At 42.7% G+C, this 19,427-nt stretch overlaps 1 protein-coding gene and 1 long non-coding RNA gene across 5 annotated transcripts in view; one reads left to right on the forward strand and one right to left on the reverse strand.

Annotated features, from left to right (window-relative positions):
• Positions 1–1,373: 1,373 nt before the first annotated feature.
• LOC128851715 (uncharacterized) lies at positions 1,374–3,805 on the reverse strand. Its single transcript, XR_008449123.1, has 3 exons — positions 3,392–3,805; positions 2,318–2,381; positions 1,374–1,512 (listed from the first exon to the last, which is right to left on the reverse strand). It is a non-coding gene; the product is annotated as an uncharacterized LOC128851715 (long non-coding RNA).
• The window catches only part of ATL2 (atlastin GTPase 2), a 39,139-nt gene continuing 21,193 nt past the window's right edge, over positions 1,482–19,427 (forward strand). The window contains exons 1-2 of one of the 4 annotated variants that reach the window (XM_009556544.2): positions 1,482–1,651; positions 18,220–18,500. In XM_009556544.2, coding sequence (XP_009554839.1) covers positions 1,522–1,651; positions 18,220–18,500 — 411 coding nt within the window. In that variant the 5' untranslated portion in view covers positions 1,482–1,521. Of the gene's footprint in view, positions 1,652–3,946; positions 4,029–18,219; positions 18,501–19,427 lie in introns of those variants that run through there. The other 3 variants (XM_054062583.1, XM_054062581.1, XM_054062584.1) reach the window with 3 other exon arrangements.

A 19,427-nucleotide genomic window follows, 5' to 3' on the forward strand; every position in this document is an offset into this window, starting at 1 on the left:
GGAAGACAGGGCAGTATGGGGTGTGAGACTGCCACCTCTACAGGCAGGCTGCCTGCCACCACCCCAGAGAGCCCCGCAAACACCTATTGTGTAGGCAAGCCTGGCTTTGGAGCCTGCATGCTGCCCTTCCCCTGGCTGTGCCACAGCCCCTTGATGTACACCTTTAATCCTAGGGAGATTGTGCAATAGCTCCTTTAGCCTGAGAACGGATTGTGACCCATTTCAAAGGTGTTGGGAGAGCCCAGTAAACCCGCCCAACCCCTCCTGCGAAAGCACCTGCAGGCAATTCCTGCAGCTGATGCCTAGCAACATGCTCTGAGCTGCTTTGACAACAGCTAAAATTCAGTATTATTTCTTCCTCCCCAGAGGAGTAGCTCTTGAGTCACCACCAGGGGAGAATGAGACCTATCTATCTCCCACTTGGATTGCTATAAATGAGAGGTATGTGAGGGGCTGCTCTTAGTCTCTTCAACATGTGTGCTGCTGCCATCTAAAAAAGGCATCCCCTCTTGGCATGCAGGACAGCTGTAGGTTCAGGAGTTTTGGTAAATTGTTTGTTCCTCTCCTTCTCAACTTGCTTTCCGCTCCCAACAGCCTCTCTGCTTCCTTGGAACTTTCTGCAGGGAAGCCCGCAGGAGAACCAGGTTTGGTTCTTTGCTGAGTCCCACCTTGGCTTTGCTTGGATGAGATGTGACAGATGAAGGTAGCCCTGAATCTGAGGGAGATGCTCTTGGGAAATGGTGAACATCAGAAAAATGCATAGGAGATGAAACTTGCCTGTTTATTGGGCTGAGATCCTTGTAGGGGTGGTAAGGCAAACAACAGCCAGCCCAGGCAGGACAAAGCAGCGTGTTTCTGCATGGTGGGCAGGGCACAAGGATTATTAATGTGAAGAGGGAGTCAAGGGGAGGATCGAGCTGCAGAGAGGGCAGGGGCTCAGTGGGCAGTGCCTGCCAGTGCTGCGTGCAGCAGGGAGGAGGGCTCCAGCTGGAAGTGGTGGGAAGCTGTGAGCAGAGGAAACCTGTGGGCAGTAGGACAGTGGTGCCACAGCCTGGGCACTTTTTGGAGAAAAGTGAGATGAGGTGCCTTGCAAGGCTTTTCCAGACTCTGGGAGGGCATGTGTTTGCATCTGGGAGCAAGCCTGAGATCCAGGCAGATTTCCCAGTGGGAGTTATCTCTTCTCTGAGTGAAATTTCAGGCTTGCCCAAGTGACACATCCACCAAGTGGTGGTGTGTGGTGGGAGGGCAGCTGACCGCTATCTGCCCTGCCTCTGCCCAGTGCTACCACTGCTTTTCTGCTGCGGAGCTGTCCCCTCCTCATCTCTCTGGTCTTTTCTCTTGAGAAGCCCTGAGGCCCTAGAAGCCAAGGGTCAGGGGCACCGTATTGCTGAGGATGGTAGATGCTGCCAGAAGAAACCACCTCTATCTCACAGCTGTCTGTCCTTAGCTGCCAGCTGCCTGCAACACTGCATGGGCTGGAAGGAAGACTGAGATTCACCTTGTCACTACAACCTGAAAGAGATGAGGAAAGATGTTGTTAAGTGTGGTTCTGCCAACAAAGGCCTCTCCAGGTCATCCCAGGACCCTCTACCCTTCAGGATGGGAGACTGCTCTGTTCCCCAGCCCAGGAGTGCTGTTCGGCATGCTTCAGGTGGGTGTTTGTCTCGTGGATTTGTCATCATGCAGGGCACCTTGAAAAAAGCCAGCAGCATTGCACAGATTAGCTGACAGGCATTGAGAAGCATTTCATATAGAACATCATAGGGAATCTGTGTCTGATCTGGTCTTCTGTAGTGTCCAGTGGGTGCCTCAGCTTGCATGGGTCAGGGACTGTCCTGTCCTGTCCTGTGCTGTCTGAAGGCCAGGAGGCATTGTGGTTGATCTGTGTCCCTTCCAGCTGTGGGAGGGGACAGCTCCCCCAGCAGAGTGGCTGAGCAACCCCTGTCTTGGGCAGAGCTGTCTCCTTGCATTGATGAGACAACTGATGGTTGTGTTGACTGGCCCCAAATGGCTGTGGGACACACTTGGGATAGCAGAGGGTTTTTTTAAACCAGAGTAGCCAAATCCAAAAGAAAATCCTGTCTATAGCACAAACCTGTGCCTTTCCTTGCTGTGGCGACTACTGGCCCAACCTGTACTTGCTGGTTAGTCATGTCTTCCCCTTCCCACCACAGCCTGCCAGGGATTTGTGCTGTTGCTCCTAAGCTCCTCTTGGGCCAAACCCATGGCTAGCTTAACCAGTTTCTGTGCTAACTCCTTGCAGAGCCTAGCTCAGAGGAAAGTGGCACACAGCTGGGAGTGTGGTGGAGATAAGGACCTTTGCAGCCAGGAGATGACATTGATAGCAAAATCCTCCAGCTCAGGAAATGTCTCCTTCCTTTCTGCAAACATAAAGACAGAATTAAGGTTGAGCTTTCTGACCTCTAAGTTCTGTTCTCACATTACAGCAGCAGCAAATCCTGTTCCATGAGGCAGAAATCTATCTGCCTGTATACGTGCTATTTCAAACTCTTCTCCACATAAAACTGTTCCAGATTTGGCCAGAAACATGGCTGTTTACTAACAACAGAACTGGGAAAATTCTTTAGTGTTGTCATTTTATTTCCACAGTTTTTCAGTTTTCAGATTGAGCTGCTGAAGCTTGTATCTGACAGTTAACAGTGTTTCTAGCTTTCCATGTATTTTACTTCAAGTTATTTTCCTTTGGCCTTATTACTGCATATTTCTGAAAAACATCTCTGTATGTAGAGTGTGTTCTGGCTTCTTTCTGATGTCAGAAAAGGTTTTTTCTAACTTGGGGCTGAGGTAGAAGGACATGCAACACACAATTATTTTCCCCAAGCATAAGAGGTATTAAACTGCAAAAACCCAAGGGCAGCATTTATTTTTTGTAGTCCTCATACTAACACTACTGCAGAAAGGAGTTGATAACTTTCCATTTCATGCTTCCATTATCCTTATTTGTGTCCTGGAGATGAAGCTTTTGGGTGATGACAATCTAAGACACAAGCAAGATTTTGGTTTTGTCCTAAATGGAGGTAGAAAGAAAGGTCAGAAAAGCACACACTAACGGGCTCTCTTGGCACCTAGAAGTGTTTCCAAACTTTCTCCAAACTCCGCTTTCAGTTCTTTACTGGTAGCACATAAGGGTCATTCCTAACACTGGGGTCTTGGTGCTGTGCCTATGGTGGCAGTCCCTGCCTCCAAATTTAAGGTCTGAAACACATTAAACAGACATTCAAATGTCTAAAAAGGTGCTGTACGCACAACAAATGAGAACTGCCAGATATAACGACCAAATTATCATATATTCAATTCTAGTTATTCGACTTGCAATAGTAAAATATGTAACACATTAAAACTGTCAAGAACTTTATTATCGTAGACTCACATCAGTAAATTAAGTCAGTGTAGCCCATGACGTCGAGAAAAACGGTTTCTACCGAGAGCAAAACCATGGCGAGTCGGGTTTGTGCAAAGCCGCTCCCCGCCTTACACGCCGGTTTGCCAGACGAATGCGTCGCTGTAACGAGTGACAAGATTCCAGCAGCGAATTGTGAAGATTTGTTCGACCTTTAGCCACAGGAATGCTCTCGGATGCGAAGCCCCAGCGCGGCGAGGGCCGCGGCGCCTCAAAGGGCGGGGGGGGGGGGGCGGGCAGGCCTGGGTTCAGAGGGGACGAGACTCCTGCACAGCCCAGAAAACGCTCGGCGGCTCGCCCCGACCCAGAGCCGCCCTTCAGCCCGCGCAGCAGTGCCGAGACATCGTCGGGGGAGCAGTCGGCGGGGTCCGGGGCTGCAGGCGACGAAAAATCGAGAGCTGTGCGGCGTGAGCGAAACCTCCACCTCAGGCCCCGCACACCCACACCGCTGCAAGCCCCACCCCCTGCCCGCGCGCCGCACGCGCGATAAAACCCTTGGCGGCGGAGCTTTTGAGCGTCCACGGCAGTTAAGTTTAAACCCGGACAAGATGGCGGCTAGGGATGCGGCGCGGGCGCGCGGGCCCAGCCCGGCGCCCCGACCCAGCAGGTAACGTGGGGGCGCCAGGAGAGGGCCCCGCGTCCCCCTCCGTACCTCTCCCCGCCAGCGCCTCAGCATGGCGGTGGCGCCCCGAGTTTGGGGCGGCGGCCCCGAGCGGGGTAACCGCAGTCCGTGACCTCGCGGCGGGGCCAGGAGCCCTCTCGGACCCGGCAGGGAGCGGGGCCGTGCGGGAGCCGGCGCGGTCGTTGCCTAAAAGCGGCTTCGAGGCAGCGACCCCGCGGGGCACCGTGAGCGCCGCCTGGGACAGGCCGCCCCGCTCCGGAGGCGGAACGATCAGAGCGGGGCGATTGAACAAAATCCGCTGTTGGATGTAATCGCGAACCTGTAACCCGGGCGCGAGCGGGGTGGCTGCTCTGCTAGCGTGGGAGAAAGACAGCGCTCCTGAGCATGTGGAAATGTTTGGTTGTGTTTGGAAGATGTTGCGATTTTAATAATTCAAGTGTGCAGGGATTGGAATTGAGGAGATGATAGTGGGTTACTGCTTCGGTACTGGTTTCTGCCCCTCCCCCAGGCGGCGCTGAATTGTCTTTGATAGTTCCTCTGTGGTTCTGGCACTATGGAGTTTAATAATCTCAAAGCATTAGGTTATTGCATAACTTCTCAGGATCATAAAAGCACCAGTACACCTGTAATAATGACCTTTAAGATAGGTACTTGGGAACGTGTGTTGTGTCACTGTGATGTTGCTTGTGCACTTTAGGCATGGAGCAACTTAATGGATAGCGTCTGCGGTCTGTGGAATGATCTGTGCCTGCCTGCAGAAGAGCTTTCTGTACAATGAAGTAAAGCAGAGCGGTAGATTGGAATAGTTATCAAGAAGAAAAATCTTAACAGGAGAGGCCTCCTGTGCCATTACTGAGTGGTTGCTTACCAGCTTTGTTCTAGCTCACCTTGAAGTCATTGGTGATGTTACAGTTCCTCCTCAAATAGCAGCAATAGCTTTACGTATTTCAACTAGAAATCCCTTGAAAGTAGGGAGGTGAGAATGAGGAAGGCTGTTTTCATCTTCACCTGCTGCAACTTGAAGTCATTTCTAAATAGTACTAGCAGGGAATGTTTTGCTTGAGTTGTCATAAAGCATTCATTTAAATACAACAGTCTCTCCTAGTTTAGAGGGCCCAAGCAGCTCTTTTTTTTTTTTTTTTGGTCTTGGATGGACAGGAGTCTTTGAACAAGGTTTGCAGGAGTGCTGATACTTCTCAGCTACTTTGTGCCAACTACAGTCCCTCTGTTTGGTTAAAGTATCAGAGATTGTTTCCTTATGATGAGACTAATAAAGCACCACTGGCTGGAGCAAGGTACCGTCGTAAGTGGAGGAATTGTTTTCTGTCCTAGTCCTAATAAGAATAGTGGACACTGCCTCAAGCTGGCTAAACTGGGTAAGAGCAGGCCTGGTTGGAGTGGAGGGGGGCTAAGGATTTTACTACCATGCACAGAAGAGCCTATGTCTCCTAATGGCAATGTCCTGTCCTTTCCAACTTTTTAGCTTTGCCCAACTGCAAAACGGGTATAATAAGCAGACAGGAGTACAGGTAGATGAAGCTGTGTTGTTCTTGCTTTGGTAATGAAGCACAGTGGTGTTAGTCTCCAGTGCAAGTGGATCATAGATTACAGTTTGGCACTGAAGTAAAACTAGTTCTAACTTGTGCCTGTTGTTATAGACTGTTACAAAAACTGTGCTAAGATAAGTTTGACTGTTCCGAGGACGTTCATAAGGAAAACTGCCAAGTTTCACTTAAATCCGATTTCTATGTAAGGTGAAGTTACTATGTAAGCTTTTGTTACTGCGCTGCAGTCATAAACAAGCCCTGTCTTGGGAATGATTTTTGATATCCTGATATAGCAATCCTTGAATGGGAAGTTTTAAACTTCCTTCAAGATTGAATTGTTCTCTTGTTTTTACTGTTGCTGTGTGCTATGCCTACAATGTGATCTGCAAGCTGGCAGTTTGAGTGCAGTTTTCCAACTATTTTGCTAAATCCTGCATTAACTTCTCATACTAATGCTAGTCATTAGTATTTTAAGTTTTGTCTTTGTTACCAACTATCTAAGGTGAACAAGGTACAAAAACATTGTCTAAGGTTCTGCATAGACAGGCCTGCTGTATTTGTCATTTGTAAATAACTGGAAGTTTTCAGGGCTGCTTGCATACATTGATTCTTAAAACTTTACTCCTACTGTGGAATGACCTGGATCTCTTTCTCAAATAATTTTCAGCAACTTGAACTTCTTCAGATTTCCAGAAGGATGATTACGTAGCTTTCCTTGGTTTTTGGACGCTTGTTCCTGACAAGAAGAATATTATTTTATCCTATAGCTGATTTTGAGGTCGTAGTGATCTGTAGGGTGTTGATTTATGTGAATACAGTTGCGGAATTGGACTTGTATCTTGAAACACCAGAACAGATAAGCAGGTTTGAAATAATATGTGAAAACATTGCTCAGGTTTATGTCTGCTGTTTCAGTTAGCTACAAAGAAATGACTGATATGAAAAGAGTGATGTCTATTATAATCAAGTCATTTCTAGTAGCAAATTAATAGGTAATAGGGACTGGTGTTCTGAGAGCATTAGTAGTGAACTTGTCTGACCTTTCAGCTTCTGCTTATTTCTGAAATAAGTTACTATGTTTTGTGTAGTGCTCATTTCCAGGAAAGCAAGATTTCATGTGCATACTAAGCATGCTGTTTGAAACACATTCAATATAAAAATTGGAGGAACTCGGAAAGCATTTAAAATCAGAAGCTGCCCAGTTTAAGAAACCTGGAATGAAGTCTGGGGGATTTGAAGATTTGTCTGTTTTTTCCCCATTGTTATTTCTTATTTGACTGAATTTATCACCTGAGACTTGAAGGTAACATGCATTGTGTTCTGTGGCTGTAGGAGTGAGTTACTGGGAGATGATCTAAGGCATAAATTAATGCTAAGTAAGTAACTGCCCGTTGATGTTTAATGGGAGTTCTTGCTCTGCAGCAAAGGAAGGAGCTTAGTCTCCCCACCTTTGTGTTTGTTAGGTACATACACCATTACAGTGCTTTTAGCTGGTAAATTCACTTAATGAATTAGCAGGTTGTTCATGCGCTTACTTATCCTAAAGCTATCCAGTTAGTTTGCCTGGAGTCTGTCACAGAGTATTCCAGCTCCTCCACAGGCTTTGTTACTCCTTGAGGTGACAAGACTAGTTTGTATCTCATTCTAGTGTGAGAATAGTAGCTCTTTGTGTTCAGTATGATCTGTGAAGGTATGTTAGTCTCTTTTCCCTTTCCCATTAACTAAACAGAAAAAATAGCTGTGGCAAGTTTGAAATGGTTGGTACCTGGTTCCACTTTAAGGCTGGAAGAACAAAGTTTGACACCAGAGGTGGCATTAGTGAGCCATATATCATCCAAGGCAGTCTGATGAAGTTTACCTGGTGAATGCAAGTAAGCTAGGTATTGGAATTACTGTTAGATGCCAGCTTGATGAACTCATGAGCAGGACTAATAGAATAAATATAATGTGAAAGAGAAATACATTTGGGCCTCTGTAGAAATAATTTGTGGAAGACCAGCTTCTTCTGATGCTTGTCTCTATTGTGCAGGAATAGACAGGAGAGCTATTGAAGCTATAAGACTGCCCAAAGTGCCATTTGGGAAAGGACTGCTTACAGCTTGATTACTGGGCCTCTATTTATGGCTTGTATGAGGATGTTCTGATGTGCTTTTGCTAGGAGGGGAAATGTCTCATGTAATGACTTTTTCCTTGTTCGAGATGTATTTCCAGCTTTATTTTCAGTGCAGACAATGAGCAAATGACTGCATTTTCATTTCATATCAGCCCTACACAACCAATGATTTCTGCATGGCAAGGTGAGGTGTGCATGCTACTGCAAGTCTTGGCAGTTTCTCTAGAAGTGTGGAATAGAAGCCAAAACCTGGAAGGCAGAGTATTTGGAGGCTTGAACTAATGAAATGTTGTACAGATTGCAGACATGGAGTGTAGAATGTAATCTCCAGTAAAACTGATATTTGAGAGTAGAACTTAATTTGCTCTTACGCAGTTGTTGCGCAAGTGAGGTCATAATCGGGTTTCAATCAGTGTCAATCATAGTACGCTTTTTTTTTGTTCACCATTGCCTTGGTGATAGTCATGTTAAATTGGCAAGTTCGAACTGGTCTCAGAAAAAATATTTGAAGTGTCTTTTTGAGCAGTGTGTTATTTAATGACAGACTTTTATTTTTTTTACTTGGATTGAAAAAATTATAAAAACCTGCTGGAGAACATCTGTCAGCTGCTTGTACTGATGTGTTGGGACCAATTCTTGTCTGCTGTGGCGTACTTGAGAAAAGTTGTTCTCACTCCTTATCTTCTTAAACATGGTGGTACTGCCAGTGGAAGAGTGAGTGCAGTTATTTAACTGTCTCTGTAAGCCTATTCAGTGATACTACTGCCTGCAAACTTGCATACTATGTCTTATTCTGCTCCTCCCCTCAACCTCTTCTGCATTTTGAACTCCTGAGGTAAATGTAACAAGATGTCTTTTGACTTTTGTTTGTGGCTGTCCTTATGTTAGTCTGTGTAGTGTGATCTGCTTGGGGAACCCATTAACAGCTGGGAGAATGAAGGTGCAGTCTGTAAATCTCTGCCTAATATGGAAATCATCAGAGTACTGATTTGGGGAGGACAGTCACTCTTAAGTACTTGAATTCCTAGGCACTTGAGGCAGAGAAACTTGGCTTCTTTTAAGGTATCGCTCAGACATAGAATAGTAGTGGAAGTGACTGATGAAAAAAAAAAACCACAAAAAACACCCAAAACCAAACCAAACTAGGTTAAGGTTCTTTATATAACCACATCACTTTCTTAAAATGAGAAATTAGCTTACGTTTGAGAGAAATGATTTCTTAAATAATTTGTAATTCTGAACTAATACTAAGGAATTGTTTTTGTTAGTGACAATGCTGTCATTCTAAACACAGCCTTAAAACTGTCCTCAAGGCAGTTATCACTTATCTTCCAAGCAACGAAGTCCTAAGCTTGTCATGGGGTAAGGGAGAGGGAATGTGATACAAAATACTTAAAAGGAAATCTTTCTAAATGCTAGACTTATTAGTACAGAAATTATTTGGAAAAGTAATGCTTTTGGGGGCTGGGGCATGGAACTGGGATATTTCTAGAGCTAATACTACTGTAGAAATAGTACCTGCCTGAAAACTTATCACACATTGTACTCTGAGATTTAAAAAGCATAATGCCCCCTTTCAAAATAAACAGTTGTAGGAACATTAAGAACTGAAATTTCTGCAATTAAGCTTAATTTTTTTCAATTGAAAAATGAACAAGCCATCCGCTATGAACACTTAGATCAGTGGTTAAATTCTTCTGGAACCCTCAGAGGCTACTAGGAATCTTCTTGTTTGAGAAGACCCTTAAGATGCAGTCTGGTGCTTTTAAAGTAGATTGGGAGTTGGCTTGTGGATAGACTGAATGTTATTCAGTCTATCTGAGTACTTTGAGTTGCAAACATATCACTGTTTCATTAACCAGCTATCGGACTGAACTGTGCTGTACTCTAAACTGCTATTTATTTCCTGTTTCTGTGGTACATTAGAACTTACTAGGTTAAGCTTTTGTGAACTTTAAAAAACCGTGCACTATCTGTCTCTTGGTTCATCTTCTAAACCTAGACTTCTGTCTCCAGTGTTTGTCCTCTATATGCTGTAAGGAAAGATTTCATGGAAATTTCCACAGAATAAGGAAATAAATATGATCTTCAAAGGCTAAACTGCTAGTTGAAGGGGAGTGTTAAACATGCAGTCTTCAGACAGTTGTATTTCCCTCTTCCTTCCCCTGCCCCCCTAAGTGAAAGATGGGTATTAAAACATTTGTAGTCGCAGCATATGGTGTGGTGTAGTATCTTGTAGAAAAGCATTTAGACTGGCTAGACATGTTCAGAGTAGTCTGAGAACTTCTTGTAACGAGAAGTGGTAACCAGCTCACCTTCTGTGTTTGTTCCTTTCAGGAGGATAGTGTGGCTGCCTTACCTCTGGAATTACTCTCTTTCCCTCAATGCTATAAGCCACTAGGTTTGACTGGCCAACAGCCTTTAGAATACATACAGCAGTGACATTTGCTGTCCCAGGAAAATGCTGTTTAAAACCAAAAAAATGTCCATTGTTAAGACTCTTGTTTTGCTAGCAGTGGCTGAGGTTTCTGTGGTAACAAGTGTCATAAATGGTAAGTCTTGAGCTCTTTGAACTGATAAGAAGGTGCTTTTTGTGTGGAACTGAGCTACTAAAGTGTGTTTTGCAGTGTCCTTGTGACAACTTAACTGTGGTGACTTTGAAATAAAAATTATTATCTACTCTTCAGTGGAGACAGCTCTTAGGACAGTAAAAATTACTAGCAACATTCAAGGTAGTGCTCCTCCGGTGCAGGAAGGACTATGCCAAGCTCAGGGTCTTCCCAGCCCTTAGACATCCTAGCCTGTGTTATTAGCCTCCCTTTGCAAAGCAAGGAAACCTTGTTGTTAATTGAAGGTTAACACATGTGTTGGTGAGCCCAGCCTAAACCTGAACTCTTTCAGATCTAGCCAAATCCTTGGCAACACACAGTTACAGTCCAGTTGTCTAGCCATCTTTGCAATGTTATCACATATCACTAAGTCAGTCTCCGCATGAAGGTGCTTCTCAACTGTAATTGTGAGTGCTGTGAGTCAGGAGAAGTTTTCCAGCTTAACTAGGTTGTAGTTACAAAGCTGAACTTCTCTTTTGGCATCAGTGCCCAGTCAAGCAGCTTGCACGTCCCCCTCAGTTGTGCTTGTGTGGCTCTTTCAGAGGCTGTAATGTGGGAAGCACATCACCTTGTGTTTGTTCAAGATAAGTTGGTCCCTGAACCTAGGACAATGGTGCCAATGCAGAGGGCAGCAGTACTGTACTGTTCAATGGTACACCTGAACCTGCCCTGTGCCCTGCAGATGAAACTGCCTAGCTCTGCCTTTTGTCTGTCTTCTGCTCTAGTGCTTGTTCAACTCTAATGGAGGTGATCCAGTTTGTAGAAAACTCTATTGGATTGCTTTTTCTGTTGGTTTGATTTGTTTAGCTGAATTGACTTTTGGCAGCGTTTGATGTGCGGCACAATTAGCAGGAAAGGCAGTGTGGAGCTGGCAGTGGGAAAGAGTGGGGACAGCCCTTGTGTGAGTGAGTGGTTAAGGCTGCACTATGCTACTGAAACAGGCTTGAATGGTAGCAGGAGCAGAAGGAGGTGGCAGCAGTGGTAGTTGGTGTCACTGTCCTGTTGGCAGAATAAATGTACTTTGAACTGTTTGTTATCTTTGCGAGAGACCTCTGGCAGCAGCAGTGATGCTTGGCAGAGATTCAGGATATGCGGAGAGTAGGTGCTGGGGTCTGAAGTATATGGACATGGTTAGGTGCATAATAAATTATTATGGGTTAACTGCAGAGAAGTAATATGGCAGCTCAGGCCTCTTTGTGCTTTGCAGTGGAGGCTGTGATCAAAACTACTTCTGTTGTTGTTGTGTTAGGAAAATATCTTGCTCTAGTGGATATAAAGTTAACAGTTATAAAGTGGATATAAAGGCAAAATCTTTTTTATTTTTTTTGTTTCAGTTCTCCCTAAATGTGATTTCTGTGGGGCTTTTTTCCTTGATTCACAGTGTTGATCTGGGTATTAATTGTGTTGGCACATGTTGTGTTTGCCCTGGTCATACTTACCTTTCATGTGGTGGGTGCATTAGTGATGCTACCAAGCGAAGAATGGTTGAGAAGAGGGAGGGAGGAGGAATCTAAATACTCCATGAAGGTGTCTGAGGGTAGTTACTGTACCAGTTTTGCTAGCTACATACTCTTGAGACAACAGTTTCTTCAGGTAAACCCAGTCTCTCCCTGTGCTGTTCTTTGTTCTTTGAAACGAAATGTAGAACTTCTTATTAAAAGGAAATGTAGAACTTCTTATTAAAAGGAAATGTAGAACTTCTTATTAAAAGGAAATGTAGAACTTCTTATTAAAAGGAAATGTAGAACTTCTTATTAAAAGGAAATGTAGAACTTCTTATTAAAACAAAATGTAGAACTTCTTATTAAAACAAAATGTAGAACTTCTCATTAAAACAGAATTATGGAGTTCAGTGCTGGAAAGGCTGGCTGTGAGGCTCTCTTCAACTTCAGGAACCTAAAGGAAGGGTGGGAAGCAGAGTGTAAACTGGCGGTTGGGATAAGAGATCACTTTTGCTTAGAAGCTTCATATTCTTAGAAATGTGGCTTGATAAAAAGGAAAAATTAAAACTTCTTTGGTGTGATCTGTTTCCTTAAACTTGTTGGTGTTCCTGACTGGCAGCTTGCTTATATCCTGGAAATGAGTATAAAAACTGGCCCTCTGGCATACCCCCTTGTATAGGACAAGTGAGCATTTGCTTTGCTTGATGCTGAACTCCTCTGTGGCCATGGTAAACAGAGCAGCTGGGTGACTAAAACCTATTCTGGCTTCTAATCTAAAGATCAAACATGGGGTAATTGCAGTTGTCATCTGTCACCTTATTCTCTTCTCCTATCCTTCTTACCCCAAGTCTTGGTTTGGGTTAGCTGATAGTTGTTTAAATTATAAACTGCTGACATGAGTAATACATACAAGTTACATAAAATGTAGTTATGGCCTAAAGAAATGCTGACTGAATCCTCTTGGTTGAGCAACAGCCTTAAATAAAAGCCTCTTGAAATATAAGCAGAAGTCTGCCTGTTTTAAATCTGGCCTGCAAGGATCCAGTTAGCCTTCGCTATTCACAAAGAGCTTTCACTTGCCATCTAGGGACATTGATCACATCTGCTGCATTCTTATTCCTGTCCAATTGGGGAACCTAGAGATGGGTAAGAAAGTGGGGAAAAAAAGGCAAGAAAGAGGCCTTTTAGTGCTTTGATCTGTCTTTAGTATTCTAAAGCAGTGTTCTTTTGGGGAGGTGCTGAAAAGTACTGGTAAACTTACGGTGGGTAGAGATCCTGTTCAGATCCTTCAGCCAATGTGCTAATATAGCCATGGGGTTTTAGGTAGGGTGGAAGAAGGATGAGAAGCATGCTTTATCACTACCCTACCTCCAAGTTTTTCCTTGTGTCTATGGAGAAAATCTTTCTTACTAAGTTCATGATATGCTTTTGGAAAAACAATCCTCTTATGTTTTAATACATACGAAATATTTTTTGCCGCTATGTTCTGTCAGGGTTTGTGCTGCTTCTGTCTTAAGAGTCTTCTTATTGGTATTCTCTTACTTGTATGCATTTGCTGAGAACAGATTAATTTGAGGGTTGACTTTTGCTGTGCCTCTTCGTTATAATGAAGTCTCTCTCTAGTTTCTGTCTCCTTAAATGGAGAATGCTTATTGGTATTTTGCATAGCTGTGGAAGAGCTGTCACTCCTGTGCATGCAGACCATTCAACAGAAGCAAATTAAAGCACTTAGGAGTAGACAGGCCTATTGCTTGATTAGTTTTAGTTATGATGCTTCATAGATATCTAGGTCACCAGAATATCTTCTTTTTCCCTCTTCTTTGCCAGAATGGTAGCTTCAGGTACTTCTTGTTCTTCTGCTCACAGTTTATGTAATGGTTCTAGACTCTGGTCCCTTAAAATTCTGTTGCCCTGACGGAACAGAGAGAGTTAAATGTGTCTTCCCCTTTCCTCTACTCCTCTGTCAGTCTTATTGAATATCCAAACAAGTCTTGGGAACTTAGCTCATCAGTCCTATTTATAGCTGAAATATTCAAAACATTTAATTATTTCTGGCCTTAAAATGAGCTGCTTGGCAGTATTTGCTAGTCAGCAATAGGAAAGCAGTGATGCATTAAGGTCTGTGGCAGCCCTGTGGCTTTCATATGGGTCTTGCCATGGATTTATTGCATGAAGTAGAGGACTGCTGGAGGAAGGGGAGGACGATTTTGTGACTTCAGTCTAGTGATTATTTTTTTTTTTAGTAGATGTCATTTTTTTCCATTGTCCAAATAAGGCTTGAAGGTTAACCTATTTTTTTCTACGCTCTGTAACTCAGTTCACACATGCCTACAGTTTCCTGAATTCACTACACCAAAACAAGAAACACTTAAACAGTTTGACTCCCTCCTCTCTAAGGAAAATTTCCGAGGTGAAGCTGTCATGCCTTACGTTTAGATGTGGTGCAGCAGCTTCCTCATGAAAACTTATATTAAGCCTTTTATTGAAGCTGTGAAGTATCAGGCCATGGAGGTAGAATGGGATTTCAAGCCAGACGGTTTGAGGTTAGTGTAGCCCACTTCAGCTTGCTTTACCATTCAGGTGTGTATGGGGACTTGTCATGCGTCTATGTTGAACTACACTTAAAATTGGACTTCTAGCAAAGGGCGGGTTTCTGTACAAACAAGATGTTAAGGCTACCAGCTTGAAGGTGTACACACTTAGTGAAGTCTTTGAAACTCCTTGTGATATGGCAAATGAAAAGAGTACTGATGAGAGCAGTCTGCACTAATGAAAGTGACTTCTTTAGACTTTGTTCATAACAAAGTCTTAAGCCACTAAAAAGCAAATGTGACTTAAACTTATTTTAATGTTGTGCTGCATCTGTGTGCAGTTGTCTGTCCAACCTGCTGTCCAGGGAAATAATTTGTAGTTGTTATTCAGTGCTAGTTGATGAGAAACCTATTTTGTATCTAAACCCAACTGAGTTTAGCAATTAGCCTGTGCTTTTTTTTTGTCATGAAAGAATGTGAATGATGTGTTTAGTGAGCTCAAGCTGTATTTGGGTTGAAACTTAAAGGCAAATTTGTTGGTACTTTTATTTCAATTAATGTGCTTAAAAGGAGGAATTTGCATTTAAAGCAAGTTGTCCTATTTTCATAGCATGCAAGTTGAGCTGACTTCTCACTCCCTTGTTCTTGCACTGCAGGACAAATAGGTCATCAGCTGCTGGCTGTGTACTTAGGGGAAACAGGAATCAGCTGCTGTTAACTTAATCTCACTTTTAAGAAATGGGTTATTGAATTGAGTTTGTTCAGTTGAAATATTGTCTACACATATACAAGAAGCTACTGTTCTCAAAATCTGGCTTAGCATTTAAACAAATGGTGCTTGTTCTGGATACTTAGCTGATGAGTGTCAACAGAAATCCTGCTGTAGTTGTTGATGAGTGAAGAGCTTTTAGCGAAACTGGGTGGTAGTATCTTCTCTTGGCTCTATTTACTTTCATTCAAGTCTGTCTGCTTCTGTGTCTTGCTGTACAGGATTGCTTCTCTTGTATGTCCTAGCCTGTCCTGGTAATTGCTAACTAGTTCAAAATCTCTTGAAGGGAAGGATGTTCTCTGCAACTCAAGCATGAAATTATCAAACCAGCTGGATGGATCAAGTTTCCTTCACAGCTGTCAACACTGTAGCTCTCTATGCTCTCAAGTGCTTGATTCATGGCAATAATGGTGTTTTCTGTAGTTATGTATGGAGCTTTCAGGTATGTTAAGCTGGGTAGGAAAAAAAACCAAACTGGAAAACCAACCTGACCCACAACAAGCCAAAAACCCAGCTTGATGCTGTGGGCTTGACTTAGCAAATTCTGTGGGTGAGTGAAATCTACTATGAATTGAATTGGATCTAGGAACAATTTTTCTCTTCTGTCCCCTTTGAACTAAATGAGCTCCGGGAGTGCAGAATACTGTTGACAAGAATTTGTGAGCTTTTGATGGTCCTATTGTGTGTAAGCTCTTGATAGTACTATGTACTGGTGACAGAGAATCCATTTGTTTAGAAATAACTAGTTTTGAAAGCCCACTCTGCTTGTTTCTTGGAAAGCTGCCCCTCTTAAAGATGCATTAGGTGGCTATGGTCTGCACTGGTGGAAGGACGCCACTACAACTTGCGCTTTGAGGTCTGCAAAGTTCCAATGATGTCCAGATAGGAAAAGGCAGTTAATGTCAGGCTCCAAATGAACGAAGTTGCAGGTTTTGCTTCAGGCTATCTTACAGTTTGTGTTGGTTTACAAAACTGATACCTTACTGCAGCTGAAGTGAAGTATGTGTTTAAAAGAATATAAGGCTGTTAACAAGTTTAACTTGATTACTTATATCTGGGGAATATGTAGAAGCAAAGGCTTTGATACATTGTGTGAATGTTTGCTTAGAGGTGCCTCTTGCTAGAGCTATCTGGTTTTCATGCTTTTATCAGTTGAATTATTCCATTTATGTTTCTAGACTGTGATGCTGTAGGTTTTCTTAATAACTGTCAAAATCTTCGTACTTCACTTGGGCTGTCATTGCAAGTTTTCTGGCCTACAAAGAATGCTATGTGTATGGGGCAAAACCTGTTAGGTAAACTGCCAAAAAAGTGGGCTTGTTTAATTTCTGGGAATACAAAAGCTTTAGGCCAACAGTTTCTTTTTCTTCTGAAGTGTTGGCTAATATTGTGTCAATGAACTTGTATAGTTTGTATAGGCCTGTTGACAGGACTGCTGGTGCAATTGAATTTTTTTGGCTTGCCTTGTCAACCAGTTTGAGTTAAGGTGATGTTAGGGTCTGTTTTGCACACACTTGGATAATGTTTGAGTTTGCTTCTAGCTGCATAGGATTTTAGTGTTCAAGTCTACTTCCTGCTCAAATCTAGTGCTACACTAGTGTTATCTATTTAAACCAATTCTTTTTAAGATGTAGTGTCACAGGCCTCAAAAGGCAGCACAGATTCTATGCTTAGAAATGGTAGCATCTGCTCTGATTTGCAATGAAGTGGAATGTCAGAACCAGCTGAAGAGACAGCTGCTGGAAAAACTCCAAGGTCACCATGTTAGCTGTTTTTCAAGTTCATGGTAGTGACTCAAATGTCTCATTGCCTCCACAAAACAATGTGGTGGAGCACTGCTCATAGGCCTTTTGCTGAGGATGGTATCTAGGATGCAGAGTCTGGCAGGAATGACATGGCATGTCTTGTGGGCTGCTGATTTGTCATTAAAGTAATGCTTAGAAATGCAACCGTGAATAGGAGTCAAATGTATTTAAATTCCTACAGTGATGTTCCCAAATATGTTGTAGCTAGGAAGGTGCCTCAGTCAGGTTTGTGCACATGAGGTTCTGACAGAATGTGGCAAAATGTAAATTTGGATTTGGAGGCAATTCTGTATGCACGAAAGTGCTTCCAGGTGCTTGACAGGAAAAGTGGAATTAGGTCAGTGGTTGAGTTAGTTTTTGCTGTATGACAAACTTCAGTGTTGTCATACTTGAACAAGACAAGAGACTTCTCTTGGACAGGTTGGTTGGTTTGATTTTCTTTAGGCCTCTAGTCCAGTAACTCCCAAATTCTGTAAGTCAGAAAGAATATTCACAGTATTGTGCTGTGTGTTTGAAGGACTGTTGCCCTTATTTATCATTCATCAGTAACTTAATCTCAGCTGACTTGTAGTCCTTTCAGCTACTGATTGATGCTAAAAGGGCATTGATTATTAGATTTTGTATTAAAATATTCTCTTTCCTTGAAAGTATTGGTGTTCACTATTATTAAATCTTGCTTAATAATGTTTCATAGGAAAAATGTGAAGCCAGAAACTACTTTGTTTGGGTTTTTTATCCCAGAAGTGTTTGACCTTGCACACGCTCAGGAGTTTATCCTGAGCAGCAAATAGGCACTCTAAAGACTGTGCTGTATTGAGAATTGAAACGGTTGTAATGTGTTGGGAATTGGAGAGGAACTTGGGTATCTGCTGATATATGTAATCCTGGGGTTATGCAGTAGTAGTGGTTTTCCGCATTGGCAAGCAAAACTGACAGAAAACTTTATTCCCCACCACCCTGGCCGTTACAATTGTATAAGAAGGTGTTAATCTAAAAATGGTGCTTTTTTTTTGTCCTCTTTGGAGTGTATTTTAAACTAATTTTCCAGATAAAAAAGAAAAGACCCTTGATTTTTAATGGAAGTTCTACTTAAAGAGTTTTTTAAACGGTTTTGATACTGAAAACCAGTTTTCTTTGTCATTTCTTAAAACAGAGAATGCTGAAGACCTGAAAATTAGACTATACACAAAGGTGATGGAAACAGATGGGGAACTGCTGTTGATCTCACTGTGTGCATGCATTCCCAAGAACATCACCCTTGCTGCTGGGAATGAAAGTCTAGCTCAAGGCTTTGCGTCAAAGAAATGTCTAGTGCCTGAAGTGGGGACTTATTAATATACTGTGACCTGTTAATTTTCAGGTAAGCATTATGAGGAAGAAGAGGAGGAGGATGCCCTGCCTGACTCTGATGCCCTGCCAGACTCTGATGATGAGGTGGATTTGGATGAGCCACGCCCCATACAGATTGTTCTTGCTCACGAAGATGACCATAACTTTGAATTAGATGAAGCAGCGTTGGAAAAAATCTTACTTCAGGAACACATCAAAGATCTTAACATAGTAGTTGTGTCTGTAGCAGGAGCTTTCCGCAAAGGAAAATCTTTTCTGCTGGACTTCATGCTTAGATACATGTATAACAGGGTGAGTAAATGGTATTTTCCCTGCAGGAAAAATAGTAGTTTGGTATTTTGAACATTTACCTTTATTTGTTGACTTTGACACAAGTATAGCAAGTCAAATTTTTCTTAGTTATTGTGGAGTGGGAAATCAAGTTACTTTACTATGAAGAAATGCATTGAAGTGAGAGTTTTTTCAAATACAAATTTTCCTGCAGTTAATTAAGGGAAGTTGTGTCCTGATGTAGGCGGGCGTGAGAAAAACTTGAATGAGGGAGTGTGATGGTCTGCTGCTAGTTGAGCTTTCAGAAATGGCTCATCAAAGTGGTGGCTTGGAGAAATCTTGCTTTGACTTGATGACATGAAATCATAGTAGCACTGGCTTACCCAGTTTTGCAAAAAGAAGAGTCTTGTCAAATAGCTATTGGAGGACTAAATTTGCTTAATTTTGAGGTATGGCAAAAGGAAGAAAGTAATCTGTTTTGCTACTTGGAATGCATCTCTGAACATAGTCCAGGAACTTTTAAAAAACTTTTAAATCATTGGTTAATGAGTGCCTTATCCAAAATTTAATTTCTTTTCTTAGTTTGTAGCTTTTAACTGGTTTGGTCTTGACTACTGTGCTTTGAGCTCTTGGCCGATATGGAGAAGATGGTGTAGGACCTCCTGTGAACATACACATCTGTTGGTTACAGGTTGTAGTGTGCTGCTTTTAATCTGTTTGGTGACTGTTGACAGCTTAGTGTTTTGCTGCTTTTTGAAGCTCTTGGAAAACCAGAATAGATTCCTTTTTCGATAACTCTTCTCCAGAGTTGGAATTCACGGTAGCAGAAACTAAGCCTGACTGCATCTGTTTTACCTTTATACTAGCTGGCTTGAGGAGAAATCAAGACGAACTCTGCAGTTACAGGAAATAGAGGACTATTGCAAAGAAGTTGGCAGATGAAGACTT

This window comes from Cuculus canorus, chromosome 3, assembly GCF_017976375.1.
Source record: "Cuculus canorus isolate bCucCan1 chromosome 3, bCucCan1.pri, whole genome shotgun sequence".
In the NCBI taxonomy this organism is placed as follows: domain Eukaryota; kingdom Metazoa; phylum Chordata; class Aves; order Cuculiformes; family Cuculidae; genus Cuculus; species Cuculus canorus.